The sequence below is a fragment of the Dysidea avara genome, chromosome 4 (genome assembly GCF_963678975.1).
Source record: "Dysidea avara chromosome 4, odDysAvar1.4, whole genome shotgun sequence".
Taxonomy (NCBI): domain Eukaryota; kingdom Metazoa; phylum Porifera; class Demospongiae; order Dictyoceratida; family Dysideidae; genus Dysidea; species Dysidea avara.
In genome coordinates, this window is record NC_089275.1 from 40124410 (window position 1) to 40143959 (window position 19550).

The 19550-nt window shown below is 37.7% G+C and overlaps 2 protein-coding genes and 1 non-coding gene across 6 annotated transcripts in view; all 3 read right to left on the reverse strand.

Moving 5' to 3' along the window:
- The window catches only part of LOC136252127 (uncharacterized), a 31567-nt gene extending 16501 nt beyond the window's left edge, over positions 1-15066 (reverse strand). The window contains exons 1-7 of one of the 4 annotated variants that reach the window (XM_066044508.1): positions 14526-15066; positions 14358-14411; positions 11032-11125; positions 4804-4883; positions 4602-4683; positions 1145-1234; positions 860-939 (exon numbers count right to left, since the gene is read on the reverse strand). In XM_066044508.1, coding sequence (XP_065900580.1) covers positions 860-939; positions 1145-1227 — 163 coding nt within the window. In that variant the 5' untranslated portion in view covers positions 1228-1234; positions 4602-4683; positions 4804-4883; ... (1 more) ...; positions 14358-14411; positions 14526-15066. Of the gene's footprint in view, positions 1-859; positions 940-1144; positions 1235-4601; positions 4684-4803; positions 4884-11031; positions 11126-14357; positions 14415-14525 lie in introns of all 4 variants that reach the window. The other 3 variants (XM_066044509.1, XM_066044511.1, XM_066044510.1) reach the window with 3 other exon arrangements.
- On the reverse strand, positions 4834-19549 carry LOC136253855 (uncharacterized). The gene is made up of 10 exons (XM_066046515.1): positions 18685-19549; positions 18502-18579; positions 18392-18442; positions 18244-18315; positions 17929-18179; positions 17752-17865; positions 16604-17695; positions 11032-11125; positions 7699-7811; positions 4834-4896 (listed from the first exon to the last, which is right to left on the reverse strand). Exons 1-10 carry the CDS (start codon positions 19547-19549, stop codon positions 4834-4836), a joined length of 2793 nt encoding a protein of 930 aa, XP_065902587.1.
- LOC136254903 (small nucleolar RNA SNORD36) lies at positions 9475-9551 on the reverse strand. Its single transcript, XR_010700836.1, has one exon. It is a non-coding gene; the product is annotated as a small nucleolar RNA SNORD36 (small nucleolar RNA).
- Position 19550: the final 1 nt, after the last annotated feature.

Below are 19550 nucleotides of genomic sequence, written 5' to 3' on the forward strand. Positions count from 1 at the left end.
GTATCACGAGTGCTCACAAAGGGGTGGAGGCTGGGGGGTGGCGGGGAGGGCAAAAGTTAGACCTCAAAATGGAGGCAGACCACGATTGGAGTCCAGACACGAGATTACAGGGCTGTGCTGGCTCCTTAGTGGCTGATATGTAGCAAAATCAACAGAGAACACGTCTGGCCAACATTATCAGGCTGTCCACCAGTAAACCACTGACTCTTGCCAAGCCAGGTCCTTCACAAGGCCTGAAACCGCCATTTGAGCACTCCACACCACCCAGAAAAGACGTGTGTAAAAACCAGCCTCGTGTAGTTTGAGTAGTGCTGAGGGTCAAAACTTGTAGTACGATAGTGTAGCTATCCACTGGTGGTGTTAGTTTGATTTTGCCTGTTGTGCGATTTGGATCGGTTCTGTAAAATCTGGTCACATATGTGTGTGTGTGTGTGTGTGCGTGCATGTGTGTGTGTGTGTGTGCGTGCATGTGTGTGTGTGCGTGCGCGCGCGCACACGCGCGCGTATAGCCAAATGGCTAGAGCATCGGCCTGGTAATCAAAAGTTCATGTGGTGGCCTGGTGTCAACTGGGGAAGCAGCCCACCCAGTTATAACATCAATGGGTATCTGGTGTTTACCAGGGAAGCAAATCACCAACTGTCCTTGTCTAATTTAGTGGTGTTGGGGTTGTTGTGGAACTTGAGTTCTGTGGCCTCTCTGAGACCTGGACAATTCTGTGGGCTACTAGTCCTGCCCCAGGAGGATTTACCTGCACAAGATTCAGCAACATGCTGTAGGCTTGCTAGGCTCTGTGTGTGCGTGTGTGTGCATACACAGTGTGGTGAAGTATAACGCAAGTTTCAACATCTATACACTTACCATTGTCTTGCCCCAAAATCAGGGAGTACACACTTCTCAACCCAAACACATTTAGGAAGTACCAACTCATTGAACTAACCCTAATATGGATAAGGACCAAATATAGTCATACTAGTAGCATTAATATAAAACACAGGAAGTCACAGGTATAACAACAAATAACCATGAAAGAGCAAACAAAACACAGAATTTGTATTTAACTAGACAACACCTTGATATAAAATTTTAATCAGTATAAGCATAGTGGGTTCATCACATATAATGGCATCACAGTTAACACACTACCTGACTAAAGCACAACAAAGAGTGTGCATCTGGCAGGGAGACCTTGGGTTGACCAGACATAATTGAAGGTCTGGAAAATTCATGGTAAGTCTATATTGTGAGACCATAAAATGAGATTACACAGAATTTCACTATCAGTTAAAGTAACTATGCAGTATCTTGAAACACTAGTCAGGTATCTGACATTTGTGACCAGCTAAGCAAAGTAAATCTGTCATTTTTGTGTATTCCTCAAATTCCAATTTATTGTTTCTCTGTATAGTAACCAAGGAGTGGTTTGCCAAAGCTTTAACTTTGTATGTAGAATGCGTAGTCTTGAAGTTATATAGTGTTAGACAGTTGGGGCAGCAAAAAATTTTCAACTCATTTAAAAATGTACCCCACCATTAAAAAAAGAAAGAAGTTGCCCCTCACATGACATCCTATACCCAGTGACAAAGCAAATACCTATCTTATATGTAGATCCCATTCACAATGTCTCGGGTTATTTTCAACTTGGGCAAATTTGGTTTATTGAGCTCGAGTCAGCCCCTGTTCATGCTACTACCAGAAAGTGCGCTGGGGATTGCGTAATGTGCACTGACCAATAATGAGCTAGAAAAATGTTTAAGACTTTTTTGTTCATTTACTTACTAAAACTGTACTGAATTTGTAATGATGATGTGAACAATAAGATGTACAATGTTGTGACCACTTTATAGTCAGTGAGTACATCTTGCAAATGCTACTACAACAAAACATCTGGGAGCATAGCACATCTAGATAATTATGTTGTTGCCATGTTGTAGAAGGCTCAATTGGTTTACATTGACCTTTATTCATGCAGTACCATACTGTATCCAGGTTACAAGGTAGTGTGAGCAAGGTGTTAGAACAGTGGGAATACAGATGATAATGTCAAAGGTATATGTCATGACCCTTCATTAGTGACCATATCCTTTGGGCTCCAAGAAAGTAGTTCTATCAATGAGATTACATCTGTGTATTTCTATATAACAATTGTACAGCATTTGTGAGAATGTGGTAACTTCTGCATATGACTCAATTACATTTCAACAAGTATTGTGCTCATTGGGATACATACTACCAATGCAGCCTTGTTAAAAATATGACTAGCTAAAAGGGTATGACATGATCATTATTTAAAATAATCTTCCAAGCTTTCTGCATGCATCTAAGGAGGTCACATTTACATTAACTTCCATCCTGTTAGCTTTCAGATGACATTTTACCACACATTACAGATAATGCAGTGGGCAACATATTAGTGCTGACTAAACAGGAAGGAAGTGAAGGATTATTACAATACTGAAAGTAGTCACTGAGGTCAGGTAGACATATTTGGTGAGATGAACCCTTACCAGTGTGATCAGGTCGTTAACTAAGACCACATCATTAAAATGATTATATAATTACACCAAGTGACTTCATTAACAGAAACAAATTGCAACAGGGTTAAGGTACATGTATACCGTATAGTAAAAAACTTTGGCAAATAGCATTCAATTCGCCAAAATTTTTTTTGCTTATTATTTGAGATGATCACATGAGCACATTGAGTGACCAGGTTGACTTGAGATTGAACTTGAGATGAAGTCGATCCTTCAGTACTGTAAGCCAGTAGTTACCCGCCAAAGAGAAGAAGGAAGACATTTTTTTGCCCACTCCGCATGGACCATTAAGCAGCAAAATGCCGCCAGGAGCTATCAAAGCAGCCAATGAATGAGTGTCACCTAAGTTACAACCTGCACCCACAGAACCAACCAGTAGATAGCGATACATGCCTTTGCTAGCACATCGTTAGATCAGTAGCTATAGCAACACAAAATACAAAAACCATAAAAATTATAAAGTACTACAACAACAACACTAGCTACCTACACTGTATATACTTCACTACTTGTGATTATCCTTACGTACTGTACAGTAAAAACTTTAGTGAATATTACTTCAATCGCCAAATTTTTTCTGCCAATTTTTTAACAGAGGGGTTTCGCCACATTTTTTTACCGCCAAACTTTTTTACTATACGGTACTCCATGACCTCATTAATAAGACCACCTCATTACAATGAACATGTCAAGTAATGTAGATCTCAAACATATGCTGCGTTTACAAGCAAACCTGTCTATGGAATCTGCAACATTCCTTTTATGGGCACATACATATTTAGACAAATACAATTAAATCATGCTAATCTGGATAGTGGATACATGGTGTAACTGTTATGAATGAAATTGTTCTAGAGACAGTTAATAGCTTACTCTTTGTCCCTTGGTTGATACCCTTGGTCAATACTTTTAAAGAACTGTGTGGTCTCCTGCATTGACTGTTCTATCTGACATACTACTGAAATAGAGTGTTGAGCTGACTTGCGCTGGCCAGTTTACTGCATTAAACCATAGTAATAACTGAGACCAGTTTTACGAAAGCGTGCAATATGATGCAATGACCATGTCTGTCATGTAAGCAAAGCGTACTTCATCACATCATTAACTGAGGTCATACCACAGGCAGCCTTATTAATTCATAGCTAACTATCAAGTGATTACATACCACAAGACTACTTAATGTAGAGGAGTTCACACCCTTCTAAGATCTATAGGAGTCGTCACAAGGCTAGGCTTCTGTGTGCTAACCATATTTGGTATTTCATTCTGCCAATAAAGGATTCAAGGCATACTTCCATATTTGGTAAACAGAGATCACAGCTTGTACACACACACACACATGTCTTGCTGGAAGTGTTTCATTACAAAAACATTTATTTTAACATAAGGCGTTGGCTACTGACAGAAAATGGACCATATTATACCTAGCTTTAGTAGGTTACAATGTATAGGAACAAGCGGGAAAAAAATTACCAACCACCAATCATTACAACAAAAGACACTGGCTAGATACAGTTTGACATGGAAAAGAACGCTATTTAGATCATGTGTGGATGACACCAGTAGCTAACTGATTTCTCAACTAACATGGCCTTCACTAATAGAATTTTTGTCCATGAGGTTTTGAGCTATTTCTATGAAATGTTAAATGAAAGGTTTAATGGATGGATTATCAATGAAACTTGTATGAACGCTTACTGTATGAAAAGGTAACATTTTTATGCTTATTGTCTATGAAAAATATATGAGTACGCAATACAATCTATGTGAAACAACTACACATTTCCTGGACTAGTAGTGCTGTGATCCAGTGAATATGACATCTAGAAAGGAGTCATCTCAAGTGATGTGTACCTAACAACCTGTTGTTAAGGGGTAAACTCCTCCTAGGCATCATTTTATTCCTTGATACATCATAATATGATTGAAATAGTGATAACAATTTGAAAGTTATATTACGGTGCTTTGAAGTCATGTGTAAAGCCAAACTGAGGTTTCACTACATCATAATAATGTGCATTTTAAGGATTAACCAGTCAACACACAACACACATGCACACACTTACCATGAATCATTTAAAGTGGTTAACTGAACTCCACGTTGTAACATTCCTTTGAATCTTAATGTCAATGGAAAAGGTACCTTAGCTAGACAAATAAACAAATAAAATACTATAAGAAAATCAATGTACTATGCACATTGTGCAAAACACAGACACACACACAGACACACACACTTTCACTATGCACGAGTCACACACAACTTACTGATAATGAAGCCAGAGAAGACCCACCTAATCAATCATTAGTCGGTGTTCCCTTCACCACAGTCATCGCCATACTAGGGTCTATGGAGGGAAACTATAATAACACACTACACTCATCCTACCAGTATTACACATGTTATTTCAATTGTGAGATTCCAGGAAAAGAAGTGCCGTAATTTACAATGGCTACATGGAAACCAATGAACTCAGTTACATGTTTACAAGCTGTCAACCACATCAAAATCTGAGTTGTTAAAAAGTCTGAATTACATTACATGCTTAACCCTTAAACACGCATAATGCCTATATATAGGCAAATACGAATGGCTGTAAACAAACTGCTATAACTTTCGAAGCATACCTCCTATTAGGGCTGAGCGATACTACCGTTTTAGCGATATATCGTGATATTTTGAAAGCATTGATATCGCGATATTTTGTTATTAACTATCGTGATACCATGCTTGTACATTACTGTCATTAAAAATCCATTTGTTATGCAGTAGTTGGCTAAGAATCATAAAGTCCACCCATCTGGTTTCCCCTGCAGAGAGTGTGAACACCATAACAACCTCAAAGCATGTGTTGCAATAACTGTTACTGTAAACAAGGATGATAGTGGCTAGTTTGCTATCACATATAAGGACTTCTGCAGGAATGCTGAGCAATACACTATGTGGCACCAGCTATGATTGACTTATTTGTAAGTATCGTGAACTATTCAGTATCGTGAATAGTGGCTTTAGTATCGATCATGATACTAAAATGGCAGTATCGCTCAGCCCTATCTCCTATGGCTACGCAATTTACTTCATTCTATTCGTAATGTAATAAGCGTTACAATGATACCTAGGGCTTTCTTCTTTGTGCTAAAGCAAGATGCCAGAACTTGCCGTGTAATCAACTTTTCATTAAATAAACATGCAAAACCTTTATAGAATGGTCCATAACTTGATGGCAGTTGTTCCGATCAACTTCCTATAAGGTTTGTTCCCTTTGCCGTTAAATTTTGCATGAGGCAATACAAAGCTCACGTGATTAAACCCACAATCAACGTTAAACACATGGCGAGAAGTATAATTGATGGATAACACTAATCGCCGTTGTTCTTCACTCCATAACAAGTAAGTCTCCACTGTTACAGTGTTTATTTAACCTTTCCCAAGTAGCCAAGTGAATAGACTTTTTGATCAACATGTAGTTTTAGGCTAAAGGAGTTGAGCTACCATACCTAATGTTGCTATAGATGTGTGAAATGTGTAAACATGCATTCCTCAAAAGTTTCATGTACATTTAAGGGTTGAACCTTCCCATTAGAAATAACACATACAGGCCAAAGTGCCCAGATGGTATGGCAGTATTACAAAAAAAAAACAAAAAAAAAAAAAAACAGGCGGTATCAAAACCAGTATGACTTAAGTATCACAGATTACTAACAATACCAGTATATTTCCCAGCTCTAACAAGGAGTACTGGTCATGCGTTTGCTAGGACGATAAGCACACACTAGTGCAATACTGTACAGTACTTTATGACAGAGGATCATTGTGTTGGAGTGTGCTCTTTTCAGTAGGTATAGAAGCAAGGGTGCTGAATGAAAAGTAAAACACACGGGAGACATTTTAAAGTGTGAACCAAACAAAAGCAATTCTACTGTAGCTGTGGACAAAAAAAACAAACAAACAAAAAAAAACAGGCTGAGAACTGAAAAGGTTTACGTCCGTAAAATAAATGGTTCAGGCAAGGTGACCGGAAAGTACAACACTTATAGCATTGTTATAAGCACAAAAAATAAATCACTAGTGGTTGAGGTTGAACATTATTAATTTTGGTTCTATCTCATGCTGTTAGCAACCATACCCAACCATGTCTACCTCATATAGTATAACACCTCACAACAGTCCTTCACACACAATAATTTGTTGGTGGTTCCTGTCCTTTACATGCTTATAGTCTTCCCTGGCAACCAGTTGGTTATTATAGTCAACAGTAACAAGTGTGTGTGTGTGTAACAAGTGGTCAACATGAATAAACAAAGTCTACTCCTACAACAAATTTGTAACCCACATAATGAACTATAAGAATGTGGTATTCAGTGATAACTTTGAGTGCTAGCTAGGGCCAAGTGTGCTGTAAATAGTCTCGTGTGGCACGGACTGTATATATTTTTAGGCGCAGGGACTTATCGCTTTCATATCAGTATAAGTGCCTGTGCCTAAAAAAATCGGTTTGGCACATTTCCGGCACCAAAGTTGTTCTTACAGATCCCAGAAAAGTTGGAATAACGCCTCAGGTATAATGGGTTCATGTGCACAAATTTGGGAGAGTAGAGGTGGTAACAAAGGTTGTTATGGTTGTCAACGAAGGCATAATGCTTACAGAATACGAGGTAAATGTTGGCTTCTACTACACCATTTCTACTAGTCTTACCTGTAGTATCTAAATAAAACTACTGCGAAGTGTTGGTGAGTGACGCCTCGCATTGCGCCTGTACTTGTACAGCTTTCTTAGAACAACCTTGGTGCTGGAAATGTGCCAGACCGAATATTTTAGACACAGGCGCTTATACTGAAAGCAACAAGGCCCTGTGCCTAAAAATATATGGTCTGTGCCACGCGAGACTATGTTGTAAACTGTGGAATGGAACTTAGAGAGCGTGGAATGGTGTCTAGATAGAATTAACAGTGGAGTGGAGATGAGACTTACGAATATAGAACATAGGACACACTACTGGTTCAAGGGATCAATGACTCATGTTTATGACGAGTACATAATGGAACTATGGACTAGACTGACAGACAACTGTGAACCCAAGCACCCACAAAGTAGTGCTGAGTCACACTATAAACAGAATAAAACCTGATGTCATGTTTATTGATCGAGCTTAGGGACTTACTTGAGATGGTAATGTGATGGTCTTATTGATGAAGTCATGAAGTACACCTAGGTGTTTTGTTAAAGAGATGGTTGCTAAGTTAGGCAGTTCTGTGAAGTGCTTGGTGAAAAATGCTTCAAGTGTTTAAGTATGTTACACATGCACATGTGTGCATCTACTTGTGACTCGCCGTGAGACATGGTACACCCTCCTGCAGGATTCCAGTCCTGTCCCCAAGCAAATTTGCCAGCACTGACTCCTACCTGTAGTCCCTGAGAAGGAGGCAGGTGACTCAGTTATCTGACCATCAATACCGTAAGTTCTCTAAAAATTTGGCCCCTCTATTTATTCGGCACCCGTATTCTAACAGTGAAATAATTTCCTCTAATAAACAATTCGGCACGTTCGCTATTTTTGCGATGGATGCTGATAGTGACGAGAATGTCAGAGTTGTCTAACCTTAATATCAACGATACCAATTATACTGTGACGAGTGGTCGATCAACTAAAATTAGTGGTGATTACTATCTAATTATAGGCCGAAATTCGGCGAGACAAATTTAAAAATATGCCAATTTTTTAGAGGACTATGCATGCATGCATTCATGTATGCAAGTGTGTGTGTGTGTGTGTGTGTGCAAAAAGAGTACTCATTTATGTAGCCAACAATCTTAGCCAGCAAAGTGAGTATATACACAATGAAATTGCCTTCTACAACATGCAGAGGAAGCTTGTGGTACCATTTGTGTAGGCGACCATGAACCACAAAAGATTTGTGTCTCTACTACTAATGTGTGGAGCAAGCAACAGTATACTTGTGGAGTTGCCAGTTAACAAACAATGATGCACACACATCCTGTAGCTAACATAGCAGTATGCATATAATAATTATTTTTGAATGCAAAAACTTCCAATACGCTGTAAAATGTATTGTACATAGGAAGCTTCCTACTGTAGGAATCTAAATAAAAATTGTGAGACTAAAAGCAATCTCTCATCTGGGGCCCACCTCAAAACAACCAGAAGTGAAAGTATTCATCATGGCAACCACTGACCATTCACCATGGCAACCATAATACTATCAGGGCATATTAAGAAAATCATACAACGCCGAGGCAATCTTCAAACTTGAAACTCCAAGTAAAGCTGTTAACTTGAACCCACTCACCTTCCTAAAGTGAACTCAACAACCACACACCACACAAACATCCTGAGGTTATATTACTGAGTGTTGATGGTGGATTATAACATAATATCCCTTTGATGTTTTAGTGGTGATGATTCCTAGGTTTAACTATCCCACACAGGAACACACTTCCCCACACAATGACACACTAATATAAGCTTCAGATACTTCACTATTATGGCTGGACAACTGACACAAATAGAGCAACTGATTAATAAACAATTTAAAAGAAACTATACATGTAGAAAAACTTCACTTAGCAGCTGTCACATCAAAAAAAAAAAACTACCTCCTTATCACCGGTCACCTCTAGAACTGTATCAATTAAGACCCTTGAAATAGACTAAACAACCTATATTAGTAGAATGCCACCTTTTTATTAACGTCACAAAGTTTGATCCCATATCAGCAAGAGTTCTCTCTTTTTATATTATGAACTCTTGATATCAGTGACTGAGCTTTCACAGTCTGAGCACAAAAGAACTACCACGATTTTAATGGTGGCAAATTCAAGTGTTTATGTCTTGACCCCCTCAATATACACTTTGGTATTGTCTACCCCTTAGTATTATCATGAGATGGTGATGATCAAAGGTGTTAGTACAGTATGACTTGCTCAGATTTAAAAAGCTCGATTGTAAGTTTACACATCACATGATGTACTCAGCTAATAAAATCATCATAGCAAGTCACATGACAATAGGACAGCTAACATGACAATAAGATTATTCTTGTTCACTTGCAGGGACTAAATAATGTTCGACAATCAGCCAATTTCCAGTCAATATTGTGCAATGACTGGTTAATTTTATTGTTGTCCAGACATTGTGACTGGATAATTCACACACAATGCTGGAGAGCAGCCTTACAAAGGCACTTAAGCTGTCTGTTTATGGTTTGTGGCCACAAGCTTTACCACAAGTGATGTTTGAACACCAGCCTACTTGTACTTGTCAGCTATATATGAATGTGCAAAATGTATTTAAAACCATGTTATCCAGTGTTACCTTTGACTTGTGGGATGCATGAAGTTTCATTTAATAGCTAAAAGACTGTTGTACTGGACTAGAAACAGTGTGTTACATTAATTTATGACATAGTTACACATTACTTTTGGAATGACTACATCTTTAGTATTGAAAGCTTAACACTGGATACCAGTACATTTTTTATGTTTTGACAGGACAAATCTGTGTTGTACTGGCAGTTTGACAGTACACTCAAAAACATTACCGGGAGCCCTGATTTGGTCCCCAGTATTACTGATCCATGCAGTGTTAACGCGAAGCTTGGCTTTGTGGCCACCAAACTACTTCAGCAATTTTGGAAAACTGACGGCCCATCTCTAAACTAAAACATTGTGAAATACAGTTGAATATGGCTTCAGCATAATACAAGAGTTCATATAGGTGATGTATTGATACATGTATATACATCGAAATACCTTTAATATATTTCAGCTCTATAACACAAACACAAGTTTTGGGCATTCTTCCAACTGACAAATAGCTATTATGCGACTGAATCTGTAAGATTTGAAAGTACTTGTACTTTACTTAAATACTTTCTTAATTTCCCCAATGTACTTGTACTTATACTCAAGTGCTTTGCTAAGTACTTGTATGTACTTGAGTACTTAAAGTACTTTTAAGTACTTGTAAGTACTGCAAACATTGTACATAGTTTGTACACAGTGGGTGAAGGTGCAGTTTACAACTTTTTGCGATTCTTCTACTGCCTTCCCCAACCTTGCTATGTACCATGTTGCCACGATTAATGATGTCATAGCATTCTGGCAAACAAAAACAATGCTGCTATTCAAGTCAGTGAATTTTAAGAGTTTAAGAGAGAGAATGGTTGACAAAAACCAACCCCCTAGGCACACTTACATACTACAATACACTGAATACAGCATATATTTTACTACAGCAAAATGTACTTGTACTTTACTTAAGTACTCTCTTGATTGCTGCTGGAGTACTTGGAAAATTCAAAAGTACTTGTACTTTACTTAAGTATTGTTAAATGTACTTGGCCCCATGTCTGGAATGGTATGTCTCTTATAAATAGTGAGAGAAGGGCAGTATCCATTGTAGGGAGGGAAAATATGTTACTATTTGGTCCCAACTAAACACAGGAACAAACTCCTCATTACACCAATGACTAACCCATGGCATTCAGAGGAGTCTTAACAGATCGTGTCTCTGTCTTGAAATATCCAGTCTCCTCATCATTGAAGAAATGTCTCCTCATCAGAAATGACTGTACAGAGGAAAGAGAGTGCACACAATATACTATGTATTTCATATCAACAATTAGAGCACTGGTTTTAAAACTGTCTTTCAGAATATCCTTAACATGGAGTGCATCAGTGTGTGACCAATTTCAGGTGAAAAGGGTCTACACTGCAAACTGTGCTGTAATTATTTTGTTACAGTAAAATGTGATTTGTGCAAAGGAAGTTTCTGGTGTGTCAGTTTTAGTACAAGTGAAAGAGATTAATACATGAGATAAAAATACCGTATAGCAGGAAATTTTCGAGGGACGAAACTTTCGCGAATTTCGGGAGTGATGATAGCTTCGTGAAAATATAATCGTGAAATGTTTCAGTTTATACACATAGCTATTACCCGCTTTCTAGACTTTCGTGAATTTAAAAACGTGAAAATCATATTTTGCAGAGTTTCGCAAAAGTTTCATCCCTTGAAAAATTCCCACTATATGGTATGTAGCAGTGTGTGTAATGATTTGTCCAATTCAACAAACCACATACTGTAAACAGTATGTGAAGCATCATTGTGATTGTTAGTGTCACAATTTTGTTTACTAAAAGTTATGAGAGAAGTATTAATATTTGTTTAAGTCACTGTCGTAACCAAGCCCATGTGAACTACATAAGATCCTTAAATATATTCTAAAGAAAAGGATTCTTTTACCTCTCCGGATATATCCAGCAAGGACGACTGTTGGTGATTGTTTGATGACTACAGGGACTGTTGGTGGCTACTTAGTGACTGCATGCCAAGTGTCATTATTTTAGAATGCTGATTTCTTCAAAACTTTCTTCATGAAATTCACACTGTTATAACGTACACAGTAGAACCAAGAGTCCATAATAAGAGACTCTTGGTAGAACTTAAATATCTATTGAACCTCTTCATGAATAATTTGTACAGCAACCATTGGCTTACTTGTATTTCGAGCATCACTGTAAGGGCATTATGCAATGTCTATCAGTTGACGTGGACTTGTCCTACCCCCAACTAATGGCGGAATAGACAATTTAAGTTGTAGAACTTTACATGTGTTGAAACTTCAGCTGATTTTTGCACTTCAGACTGGCTTTGTGGTCATTGTGTAAACGACAACAGATAATATGGTTTACAAGTCACAACAGATAAGCAGTAGGTCGGAGCTACTAAACATTCAATGGTGAAGAGGAACACTGTTCCCCTTGTGTGCATGTGTAGTATGTATGTCACGTGTCACATGTGACTTGCATGAATATCAACAGTGTAGAAGCTATACATAGTATGTGTATGAAACATATTGCTACCCCATGTGTTCCCTCTTTATAGAAGAAGCATAGTACATGGAGTGATATCCAACATTAAGTTCAATCATAAGAATCATAGCCTGCTATTAACATGTGCATGTACTTCAATACAACATGTACATGATGTTTTTACATATGCGCTCACACGTGTTCACTTACAAAAATTCTGTACCATAACAAACATACAGTAATAAGTCAACTTACTAACCTCACCTAATAAAGAACACAGCATTTCACAAGTGTTGCAAGCCAATAAAGCCATACTATTTGTCAAGCTAACCTATTCCTGTGCATTCAATTCAGACCAGTATCTTTATTTACTATGCCACTGGTGAAATGTAAAAATTTTGTAGGCTAGTTGAGTTACTGAAATGTGGTGTACTGTAAGCTAAATTAAGTCTGTATTAAACTTCCACACACATAAACTTTGCTCTGAGGTGGTTTCTTCTCGGCGGTCTGAATTATAGGTATGGTGACTCTTCATATACTTCTTTAGCGGTCTTCCCTTTTGGTCTTATAGACGTTTAACAACTTTAAAACAACGTTGAAGGCCTCTACTAGAGATAGTGTGTCCTTTGAGGTGAAAGGAGGGCATTTCTCGTACTTATGCAAACGAAAATGAATGGCAGCTTCGAGGCTTTCTCCAAATAATCCGCGTGAGAAAACACGATAAGACACACTATAAAACAGTTGAAAAGATAATTCTGTGCATAATTTGCAGTTTAAAGTGGTTTGTTATGTGTACGCTTCCCTAGCAGTGCATAGCAATGTAATTACTGAATAACGAAACACACTAAATTACAGTATTTACAAAATCTAATTATCTAACTGAATTGATAACAGCAATAGCATGAAATCATATAGATGGTCGATTAATTGCCTATTTAGCTAGAATGGGATAGTATTAACTGCATGGGCGCCTGTTTTTTTAGAAGTTGCATAACATCAACTTGTTCCCATTATTACAATATTAATAGAGCAGTTTCAAAACCATGGTAACCAAAAATTACGCAATGGACCACACCCAAATCGCCATATTTTTGTACCAGACTGTTTCATGTTGCAAGTTGAATTCCTCGCTAAATCCATGCTAAGACTTATTAATACATACGTAAAATAGATGCCAGTGATAGAATAAAGTATGTAGGCGAGTTATTAGGCATTAAAAGATCCGCACTGCCTCCCAACAGGGCAGTTTCGTAGGAAAGAGAAATATGTAAAGATGGATCTGGCCAAATTGCGACATATTCACCACCCAAAGGTGGTTAAAACTAGGGGAAACTTGCAGTATAGGTCTTTATCCAGCACCACTACATCGTACAGCCACATCCAGCCATCCCCAAGTTAGCCAGAATCGCTCATGTGCTGGGATTCCCACTTCGTGTGAAAAAGCAGACAGCAAAATAAGACCGCTAAACTTTAACTGATGGTTGATTTCGACAATAAAACTTAACTCTAGCAAAATTCACCACTAAGAGACTTCTTTTGCTGGCGTTTTATCACAGTTTGGTAGTACGCCATCAATGGTCTCAACTCTGGCTAATCCAGCGATAGCTGGATGTGGCTGTACACTGCTGTGGTATTGGATAGACCTATACTTCAAGTTTCCCCTAGTTTTAACCACCTTTGGGCGGTGAATAGGTCGCAGTTTGGCCAAATCCATTTTTACACATTTCTCTTTCCTACAAAACTGCCCTGTTGGGAGGCAGTACGTATCTTTTAATGCCTAATATCACTGGCATCTATTTTACTCACATATTAATAAGTCTTGGCATGAATTTAGTGAGGAATTCAACTTGCAACATCAAGCAGTCTGGTACAAAAACATGGCAATTTGGGTGTGGTCCATTGCATAATTTTTGGTTACCATGGTATTGAAACTGCTCTATACATAGACAAAGACGTGCACACACTGTGAGAATATTACACAATACATACTTGCTTAGGAATATAACCACCATTTTCTCTCAAGTGTTTTGTTCTCGATAATACCTGCTTGAAACAAGACACCAAAATTACTTGCAAAATCAAGAATAATACTATGTAACATACAAGTATGCAACATGACTGGAGGCTCTAATTAGAATGCACACGTGCCCTGCTTACCCGTGCCTTTCTTTCTTTCTAGTCCAGGTTTAGGGTCCACGTGTAGTAACATGGACACATGGTGTCTGATGATATCAAACATAAATACTATAGGCAAGAATACCTAGAAACGAATACCCGGATTAAGCACGAGCTCCGCCATAACTGAAAAATTGGATAATATTCGATAGTGGGTCTTAATTTTTATATAAACATCTCCGGGTGTGATTTAGAATGTACCATAGATGGATTGTATACGCGTATAGTACCAAGTTTGGTAGGAATCCGATGAACATTCACGGAGTTATGATCGATTATTCGCATAAAATAAGATCAAACTTCTGTCACACCCACAGGGTAAACCTCTCGAAGGAATGAGCTGGAAAGTGTTATTAACACTTAAGATGGAGTAACTATCGTAGGAGTGCCTTTTTGTGATTTGAAAGGAATCCAGATAAAGGCCTTTGAGATATGACACAAAACCCAACCTCTGTCATGAATTACTCGATCGATTTTATGCCGGAATAAAAATACTATTAGTTTCGGTATTGGTAAAACCGGGAGGGGAGCGGGAGCGGGAGCGGGAGATTGCTTGGTAAAATCGGGAATCGGGAGATCACGTGTCAATCTTTGCTGTCACAAGTAACACACATACGTAGCTAGAGCGCCTGCAGTGCTGTGACGAAGAAACTAATATAAACTAGTAAATTATGAGCTTGAGGGGAAAAATAGCTATAGCTAGATAAAGTTTGCATGATGGCCGTATATTAAAGGCTTTCAATAGAGCTTTATAGTTATTAGCAGTGAATGTATAAAATTGTATTGTGTGGGTTTTTAGCACAGTAATTCACAAAGTGGCTATTTTAGTGGACATAAAATTTCTGAAAGGTAATTTCAGTGAATACATGCAGCAGTTATTTGGCATATTGGATTGTCTTACAATAATGAATGAAGAGTAACAGGCCTCCAGTCCTAGCTACATGGTTCTGCCCCAGTCTATACTAAAGTTCATGCACCCTACCAATCTAAAATCCATTCAACTAAACGTGATTAGACTTCCCATCATTGCCAGCAGACTTTCAATGGATAGACTGAAGTACAGTACACCAAGCATAATTATTCTCTGAGTATACAAAACACATTAATAAATCATAAAGTGTTAATTAGCTACAACATACAGTATGTAAAATCAAAGCTGCCTAAAGTAATATGCATATGACCCAGTTTTGTTCTGGAAATCATTAAGTTTAAAAGGTTGAATCCTGTGGCTTCTCATGCCATCATAATATGTGACCTGATCTTGGAAAACCTATCTTTTTGGCACATTGGTCAATTTTCTGTTTTATACCTTAAATGAGGTTCTGGGTGCTCATCTATCTTATGCTAAAATTTCAGCTTAATATCTAGCTGAGATATGGCCAATTTTCTGTCCTGTACATTACAAACTAACTTTTACGGTAATGTATTGAATTCTGTGAGTGATTAAGGGTGACAAATGGTGACAAATCACTTTGTGTACCAATAATTCCATTGTTACCATCTAAACTACTTTAAAATACATTTCCAATAGATTAATGAAGTAGTATTGGTACTTTTCTGCAATTAACTACCATGTGTCATTGTCTAAGCCTAGGTTTTAGCCATTACAGCAGCTGAACAAATCACCCAATTTGTAAGTTAATTGTTATCCCACGCATATGAAATTACTACATGGTCTGATATAATCATCCATATCTCCTAGGAAAAAGACGTTATAGGTGTGAAACTTCACAGCAAGAAGGTTTAATAGTTGCTTTATCCAAATGTACAAAAAATTGAATTTTTAAAAGTGTTGAAATTTTCATTTGAGTTTTCCCAAAAAATTTGCTTGTGCCCAAAAGGTAGGTTTTCCAAGATCCGGTCACATATAATGTTTGACCATACCAGAAGCAAACTGCAGTAAAATGATTGTCACTACAAACACTGCAGCCAGCTAGTTGATATCCATGACCATATATAGTTTAAACTTTTGGAATTGTCAATATTGATCTACCAGTCAAGGACTGGATATCAATCGGGATCATCTAAGGCACTCGATTAAGAAATGACGATGCCATTACCTGTGGTACACCACGGCACTCATAAAATGTTTCTCTGTTTCTGCCAGTTAAATTTAATCGGTCAGTAACTGCATGGAGAGATTCATTTGGTGGTTGGCAATGAAATTCTGCACCACAGTAACCAACCATATCTCCAGCTATAGGAAAAATTTCATTAAAGTTATTTAATCCAGAGCTGAAGGAAAACATAGAAGGGTATTTCGTTACCTCCGTGTTATGATTAGGGCAATGCTCAGAGGTACATTTAAGTTTAATTACCAGTTTCCAGATATGTGTGAACAAGCAAAGACACCTATTATTCTCACCACCAAAACAATCATATTTCAAATTATTCTCCTGAGAAATTGTAAGATTTAATCTTGATTGAAGCAAATGCAAAAATAGTGTTTTTCCTTCATCCAGCTTTCCTTTATTCATCAATACAATTGCTGCTTTGAGAGAGTTCTCAGCTTCACTGTCACCAAAGGTATCCAAGAAAGATTTGTACTGTTTGCAGTGGAGTGACAATATTGTCAGGAAGTTATCAGAAGTGCAAGTGTTGGTGTATTCATTGTGCATCCATGGAAGAGATTCTGGTACAGTACATGCACTGCAAAAAAAATCGGCATTCCGTTTGGGTATGGTAATGTCACATGCATTCAAACAATACTTATGGAACCAGTTGTCACACTTTGAACAGTTGTACATGTTGAAGTCTCGCTGTGAATTGCCATATAGCGCGGCAGATGTTGATCCATCAACCCATGGTGTTTGGCAGTAGCAAAACAGCTGAACCATCTCTTCTGCTTTCCCACGATAGTCCTTTTTAATTTGTGAAATGCCATTGACTGTTCCAGTATCATCTTGTTGCAATACTGAAAATAACTGTGGCAAACCTTTAACCAAATCAATGCGCAGTTTTCCCAAATCCGTATCCGGTTGTTTGCAAATGTGCAGGAGCAAAACTGCAGTTATAATCTCGGCTTTTGCATTCTGTTTACTGCTTTGCACTCCAACATGAATGGTATTCACAACTCCAATGTTTGAACGATTGGCAGTTCCTGCATGATAGTTTAGTTCTGCATAATCAGGGTCACTGTAACTTGATACAACCTACAAAAATATATTGCAGTAAACGCTATCTATGCATGGATATTGTTATATAATACCTCTACTCTTGGTGTTTTATCTTCCTTATCGTTTAAACATCTCAAAAAGGCTATTTGATTACTCCTTTTCGTCTGAAGTACTGCAATCTTTCCAATGTCAAGATCAGTAACTTCCTAAAGGAATGATAAATTTTAACAGAGGCTACATATTATATGAATGAAGATATAATTACCTACCTTATCAATGCTTGGTTGCAAAACATAATTGTACAGGAGAATATCTTGACAGACAACATTTAACTCAGATAAGAATCGGTCCCAACAAAATTCTTCATTTAAAAACTTGACTCTTCTTTCACATCTCCTTATTTTAGCACTACTGCTGGCCTTTTCCTTTAATTCTAGCAGAAACTGAGTTAGTGGATGATTTGGTACACAGGCCTCTTGAGGTGGACTTGAATCTGTCTGATGTACAAGGGTTGTGGCACCTAATAAAATTTGCATGTACAAAATTTAACGTAAAAGTGCTACAAAATTTTTAGCATGTCTCACCCTTCAATTTCTTTTTAGGAGCACATGACATCTGTTCTCCATTGCAACAACTATTGTCTGTATCCAGCTGGCCTGCATGTATAAACATTAATAAATAACATGTGTAGTTGTTAAGTACTGTTTTGTGCACATAAACAAGTACACTTACTGTTAGGATGCTTCCGTTTCTGGGAACGAGAATGAGATTTGTTTTCTGTGCCTATAAATAGAAAAGTCACTAAATATAGCAACATAAAATAGTATCAACTGTATACGTACGTTCTTCCTTGATGCTAACAAAATCTTGGTCATCAGCAACTCCTTCAACAGCTTTTTCTTCTAAGTCTTCTGGTTCTTCTGTAAAATCACAGATACTTAAAAATTGAATTCATAGCAAATAAGCACATTAAAGTTCCAATTGCTACATTATTAAATTAAATTAATATGCTTCTATAGCTTTACCTTGTTTTATTTCCTCTGTTGGACAACAGTCCTTTACTCTGGGTGGTTTCCTTCCAGATGGTCGCTCTTTGTTTTTTCTTCTGATTTTTTGCTGTAGCAAGGTCATGTTTGGGTTTGAGAAAGCATCAACATTCTGCCCAATCATTATTTTGCAAGCAAGAATATGATAGCAGACACCTGAAGCTGGACAAGAGCAACTCTCTTTTGGATAAAGTCTGACTGCATATGGTGTAGTACCATCTGTGCCCATAACCATCCAACAGCCAGAATTTACTAATGAAACTTGCTTATTCTGTATAGCTTGATAAGCTAGTCCAAGTTGGCTATTTGGTGGTCTGTTAGTTGTCACATCAGCAGCATTTCTATTCTCATATCCGGTCTCTGTAGAACTGGTTTCATTGCCATTATTCAATTGACAATAAATGTCACCCTTAGCTCTAGCTACAATCTCATCTGGGTTAACCACTTTCGGTAAAATAGGCATCAACGAGGGATCTCGTTGACAAAACAAAAACTCGTCTTTCAGTTGCCACGAACCACATTGATGTGAACCTCGCACAATTTCCCGGTGATAATAACAGCACATTTGAAATAATGAGTAACAAATAATATCAAGTGGCACTTGCTTCCAGTTCTGAAGTCTGTGCAGCACAGCATTCATGGATTCTGATGCATTATTGGTAATTCCATTGTGTGGGTTCACTACACCAGCAGATTTTAGTACCCATATTGACGAAGTCTCTTTGAAAATGGGCAGCAGATTTTTCTCAAAATAGTTACGAACTAATGCTTTGGATTGAAAAGGACATACTATTTTAAATTCATCCCAACAATTATCAAATTCTGTTTCTGTGGTTTGTTGCATC